Raw genomic sequence first — 6,667 nt, forward strand, 5'->3', positions numbered from 1 at the left:
TATTCTCCATTTACATTTCATGTCTTTAATTTCTTTGCTTAATTACTTAGTATTTTGAACTTATTTTGCTTGTGTTGTTTTACTTAAACCATTTACTTATTCAGTTTTTTTTTAGTTCCTCATAAAATACATTTTTCTTTTATGTCTTTAGTACATTGCTCACTTGCTTTAATATGGTCCTTCAGAATTTACACTTGATAATTATATTTTCTGCGCTTAACTTCCCTATTCCAAATTTTTGAGATTAATCGATTTAATTAATGGATTCCATTGCACTGTTTCTTTTGCAATGAGTGCAAAGAAATTGTCAAATTTTATCTAATTAAATTGGCTGCACTTCAATGAGGTAACAATTCTCATCTCAGCTTGTGTCACTGTCAACACAAGTTGTGCTATCGCTTATGCAACAGGGTAATAATTCTTTATGCACATATGAGCTACCCATTTTCTGCACATTATCCCATTCCATGCACTCTTCCAACATTGAGGACAATGTTCATTCTGAGTATGGGGGAGAGGGTAAATTTTTTGCAAAAACTACTTTTTCCTTTTTCATTTGCATATAGCGACTCATTCATTACTTCATACTTGTACATATTTACGTATATACACTTGCATATAGCCTCATATACTTAGTTACGCATACTTAGTTGCATATAGGTTGACTTGACATTTACACTCATGCATTTCATTCATTCATTTAAAATTTTTGGATTTTTAAACCAGTCTTTGGATTCCATAAGCCACTTATTCAAGCAATCCAACTTGCCTTTAGATGGTTAGTGGAATGAAAGTTCCAGCTGGGTACAAAGTCTTAAGCATTATTCTTTCTCTTACTTGATAGCTGAAAATTAATACATTCATCTAGGTATGCAGATTCTGATTAGTTATTTTGAGTTTTGAGTGTCTGGATAAGCCTTTAAGGAAGAAAATAGTCATTGTCGTCTCACCATTCCTAGAACAAGCATCCTAGATCTTTCAAAGCGAAATTTTTAACTTGCATTTGATAAGAATATGATTTAGGCATTCCTTCATATTTTAAACCTCACATTTAGCCTTAACCTACCTCAATTTCATTTTAACCCTTGCAAACCCCCTTGAACCTTAATCTCCTAATTTCTTTGGAACCCAAATCATTTACCTAGCCATTAAACCTAAACACTACCACCTATTTATGAGAATAATATTTTAGCAATTAAGTGCATAAAAAAAAAAATTTCGGAGGATTGAAACATCTTGAAAAGTGCTAGAGTAATTGTGAAAAGTTGAAAAGGTCACCAAAATATCCCAAAGGTAATTTTGGGTGTGACGTGAAATAGGGACACATACAAAATCAAAATAAAATAAAATAAAATAAGTATAAAAAGTAGTCCCTTTGTATAATCATTGTGATAGCACTTGAGACTCATTGTAAATTTCTTTCCTCTTGATAAAAAATTTTTATAAAATAAAATAAAATATCGGATGCACTTTGAGTTTCATGATTAATATTATTCTCATATTTTGTTTTCCTTATTCCATTTTTCTTTGTTAACCATGATTTTACCCTATTTGACCCCATTACAACCCTTAAAAAGACCTAATGATTCTTTGAAAAATGCTTGTTACATTAGTAGAGTTAGATCTTTTATGCTTGCATATGGGTTTGGCAATATAATCTTCCATACATTACTCACCATCTATTTGAGACACTTTGACTGTCTATTCCATTTAGGTTTGTTTTGGCACAATTGACTCTTGTAGTTGGTTGGTATTTGTTGCTTGGGTTGATTGGTTAATTCTTAGCTATTCTGTAATTGTTGAGAGTGCTTGCTTCATTCTTTGTGCTTTTGCTGGTGGGAATTTGGAATGTTGGTGGCTAGAGGTAAGTTGGTGGTTTGGATTAGTGAATTTTGTATTTTCAAAGACTGATTCTATTCCCTTCCAAATGAGTTTCAATGAAATTTTGCTTGAGGACAAGCAAGAGTTTGAGTATGGGGGAATTTGATGCATGCATTTTAGACCATCATTTAGGTGTAATTTTTGCACATAATTTACCCTTGTTCATAGCTATTATTATAGATATTAGTATATATTTAGTCAATTTTATAATTTTCACACTTCTTAGTTTAATTTTTGGAATTTACTTGTTTTGTAGGTTAAATTTGGAGAAATTTGATGTATTTTGATCAGAGTAGCCATTTGGAGGAGATTAAAGTCGAATTGCAAAAAAATTTTGAAGTTGAGTAAAATAATGGCCGAGAGCGATACAACCTGCAGCACAACCGAATTAGCTTATGTCGCAGGTTGTGTCGATCGTCAGATATTCACGCCGAGAGCGACACAACCCGCAACACAACCCACGACACAACTGACCCGGCTTATGTCATTTTTACTGGAAATAATTGACGTGGCATTTCCGTTACTCCAGCTTTTTACCTCACTTTCTCTGGAACCTTCCCCCTTTTACCCATTCTAGGGCAGACCCTTAGCCTATATAAAGCCTCATTTTATCATTTTCTTTCCATAGAGAGCAAGGGAGGCATTTTCGGCAAAGTTAGAAAGAGAGAAGGAGGAGCTCATTCTGCATTTTTCCAGCAGCAGCAAGGATCACGTTTCTGCACTTTTCTGCAGCAGATCCTTCTGCAATTTTCTGGGTTTTTCTACCCCTTAGCTTACATTTCCATTATTTCTTCATTTATACATTTGGGTTTATCTTTAAACAATGATTTGTGAGTAGTTGATTGAGATTCTAGAGATGGGTTTGTAAATATTATTTTGTATTGTGGTTTTGAACTGATTTGGCCATTTAAATGAAGATTGTTATATTTTGATTTATTGCTTGTGTGTTTATTGCCTTGCTTGATGAATGGGCCCTCATTAAGTTAAGCTTCAATCCTTAATAGATGGACTGAAAAGTGAATATTGGGGATGGATAATCTTGCAATAAACTTTATTTTCTTGGTGTTAGAAATAAGCTAAGAAGATTAAGGGGAACTTTCCAAAAATCAATTAGAGCATTAATTGGGTTTTTGTTAGGTTTGAAATACCGTGAAAACAGGGTTTGATTTAATGAAAACCAACTTTGAGATGCTTGAAAAAGGTTTCAAAAATTTAAGAATTGATTTCCCTCAAAATTGCAATTCTCATGTGTTTGGCTAAATTAGGGATAAACCACATGCAAACAATATGGAAAATCCAATCTCTAGAATCATTTTAATTTTTATTGAATTTAGATTTAATTCCTCTCAATTTCACAAATAGAAATTTCAAATTAATTTTTGGTAATCTAGTTTAATTAATTTTAGTTAATTTTTTGATTTAGTTTAATTTCTCAAATACCAATTTTAATTCTAAATTTCATTTTTAATATCTTTAAATTTTGTTATTCTAAATTAGCTTATCCTTTTATTTCCAATTTAAGCACAATTCCCTGTGGGATCGATATCATTTTTAAAACTATACTACTGTGACCTGTGCACTTGCGGACACACCGTATCATGTATAGATAATTTTTTGCCATTTAATTATGTTCGAAACTAATTTAGGTATTTTCTTTTCTATTTTTATTTCTTTTACCACCACTTTATCATATTTTTATGCTAAAGCATTTTCATATCAATCAAATTAATTCAAATCGAATCGTTAATTAACTCTCAATTTAAAAAGTGATTTGAATTTTTGTATAAATTAAAATGAATTAGAAAATTTGCTAAAAAAAACCTTGCACTTATAAAGTTTTTACAATTATACCCTATACTAAAAAAATTATTAATTCAACCTTATACTTTTTAACTCTTTTCAATTGACCTTATCGAGGTGTAATGTAGTAACTGACATGATGTCTCTATTAGTAAAATAATAATTTTATTAACAATAAGATAAAATTAGTAAAAATTAAAAACCTAAGATTTAATTGACAATTTTTATAATACGAGATAGAATTATAAAAATTTTAAAAAGTGTAACATTTTTTTTGGCAATGGTCAAGTAATATCAAATGGTTTCTCCTGTTTCTTTTCCTCAATCCTCAATCCTTAATAATAATAATAATAATAATAATAATAATAATAATAATTTATAATGAAATTGAAAAAACATATGACTTATAAATTATAGTTAATGAATTTTGAATTCCATTTATCGACTTAATTATAGTTACCATTGAAAATTCACTGCATTTATCAACTTTTTAATAATTTATTTCAATAACTATTGAGTATAAAATAGTGATAAAATTCGGTGAAAATTACAATAAATTTCAAAATTTTGAAAAATTTAAATAAAATTTTCATACATTTTAAAAATTTGATAAATTTTACTAAGATTAAAAACGTTAAATAAAATTATAAAAATGTGATAATATTTATTTTTTTATTAATAGAAGATTTGTCATTCAGAAAATAAAAAAAAATGAAATTATAGATGAAACTTAATGTCAACAAATAAATGAATTACATTGTCAAATGAATAAAAATAAATAAATAAGAGAATTACATTAGGATCCTACCACGTGCGATATGGTTTCATTGGAAGAATATGCTCCACAATAGAGATTTTCACAAGAAATTTATTCAACTCTTTTTTATTATTAGCAGACGGAAATTAATCAATTCTGTATCTTCATTTAGGAGCATCAACTTGTCCTTGTGCTGATCTACCTTCACGAAGCTGCTTCTCTTTGGAGAGAATGTTAGCCAACCTATACACAAAGATGCAGATCATATTAACGAAAACCCAAAAGAGAGAAGGAAAAGAAAGGATCCAAAAACAACAAATTAAATGGAAATAGCTATATACATACTTCTTGAGAGCCTCTTCGTTTGTAGCCTCGTAAGCAGGCTCGAAGGCACCGGTGTCCAAGTTCACCCTGGCAACTCGTTTCTTGAGCAGCTCCTCACCCACTTTTACAAGATTCTTTAAGTTTTCTTCAGTGGCAATATCCACAGAAGAGAGGTTTCCACTTAGTGTATCGTCCTGAATTCGTATGTAATTATCTTCGGAGTGTTCGAGAGCCTTAAAAACGGTGGAAATGTGAAAATCAACCATGTCGCTGCTGGCTTGCATAAAAATATCCACCAAGGGAGTGGAGTGTTCGCTGTTTAACCATCCCAACAAACCCCACTTAGCTGCATCATCAGCACGATATTTTTGTTCATGCTTTGGTGAACCCGTCCCCAAGGATAACACCAGAAATCGGTTATAGTCTGTTGGCTTCATGGGCAATAAGAAGTCTGAGTTATCGCTTTTAATTTCTTTCATTACAGCATTCATAGCCACCAAAGCCTGGAATGTTAAACAGAATCAGAAGAATGAAGACGTACGCTAATATATATACAAATCGATTATGCTGAAGATCAATAAATATTCATGAGAAGATACCGGATTATTAGCAGCCACGCAGCCATCAATAAGATGGAATTCCCTCACTTCGCCTGTGGAATCCTTGGTTTCGAAACGGTGGGCTGGGAGATAAGTTGGGGCAGCTGAAGTTGCAATGCATATATCGGATAGAAGGGCATTAATGGATGGGTTTTTCTTCACCTGAACAAAGCATATGCGTAAGGCAAAAATCATCAGAAAGAGCTGGAGCCAGCGAACTAATATGGTAGATAAAGAATAATTTCAGTGAACCAAATTCATGCGGATGAATATTATCAAGTTATGAACCTCATAGGTGGAGAAGACAGTTGGTTGGAGGTGCTTGATATCAAACGTTGGGATGACAACATTTGTCAATGTCTGGTCGAGTCTTATGTCTCCTAACTTTTCCTTCACAATTTGGTGTAAATATTTGCCATCGTACTTGGGTCCTGTCAGTGCCCGGAGCAGATTGGCCACAGGAGCAAAGGGGGAACTGCAGCAAAATTAAAGAAACTAATTATATATAGTACCCACATGCATATGTTAGCAATTGAGACACTAGCTAATCGATTGATCCTCTTTCAAGCTTTAATGAATTATTATTACCGGTCTTGGTGGAAGATTTTAGGGCAATGCTCTAGATAGAAATCTGTGATGTCCTTGGCAGCAAACAAAGGTCGATTTTTCTCATTTGGTGCGGTGAGCATCGCAGTCAAGAGGCCACCAGTGTTAGTTCCTGCGATCACATCAAAATAGTCTGCCAATCTTGCATCATCTCCATCCAGTTTCTGCACAGGTCTTTTATTTTTAGTAAAAAAGAAATTGCATCAAATATTAACTATATAATTGAGTAAGATAGCCCTACATCCAGGTATATAAATTATGATAGATAGGATCCACTTATAAATATATATATATCGGTGACTTTCCATTAGCTGAAACACCCACGTATAAGTAAGAACTTTTCTAACTAAAATAATGTAGGTTATGTGTAAATACACAAGACATAATCTCGTGTTTATTCACCTGAAGCTCAGACTCTAAAAAGCCAAGGATTGTTCCTGGTATGATTCCTCTTATTCCACCACCATCGATGCTAAGAATGGTGATTAAGTTTCCGTAAGTTGGAGGCTGAAGGGGAGATCTTGGAGTTTGCAGCAGGGGTGATCTTGGAGTTTCCATGTATGTATCAGATTTTAAAGTGACCAAGAAATGCTAAATAATAGAGAGACAGAACTTAGGGTCCTCAAGGAAGAGATCAAGAGGTTAACGTGCTATGGTTTGGAGTGAAAATTAGAAGCGAGACTGTGTACTACTGTAAAGT

General features: G+C 32.5%; 1 protein-coding gene across 1 annotated transcript; it reads right to left on the reverse strand.

Annotated features, from left to right (window-relative positions):
* Positions 1 to 4,367: 4,367 nt before the first annotated feature.
* Positions 4,368 to 6,667, reverse strand: LOC110654696 (patatin-like protein 2). The gene is made up of 6 exons (XM_021810778.2): positions 6,370 to 6,667; positions 5,950 to 6,131; positions 5,650 to 5,836; positions 5,362 to 5,523; positions 4,784 to 5,265; positions 4,368 to 4,681 (listed from the first exon to the last, which is right to left on the reverse strand). Exons 1-6 carry the CDS (start codon positions 6,523 to 6,525, stop codon positions 4,603 to 4,605), a joined length of 1,248 nt encoding a protein of 415 aa, XP_021666470.2. The 5' UTR covers positions 6,526 to 6,667; the 3' UTR covers positions 4,368 to 4,602.

This window comes from Hevea brasiliensis, chromosome 2, assembly GCF_030052815.1.
Source record: "Hevea brasiliensis isolate MT/VB/25A 57/8 chromosome 2, ASM3005281v1, whole genome shotgun sequence".
NCBI classification, from domain to species: domain Eukaryota; kingdom Viridiplantae; phylum Streptophyta; class Magnoliopsida; order Malpighiales; family Euphorbiaceae; genus Hevea; species Hevea brasiliensis.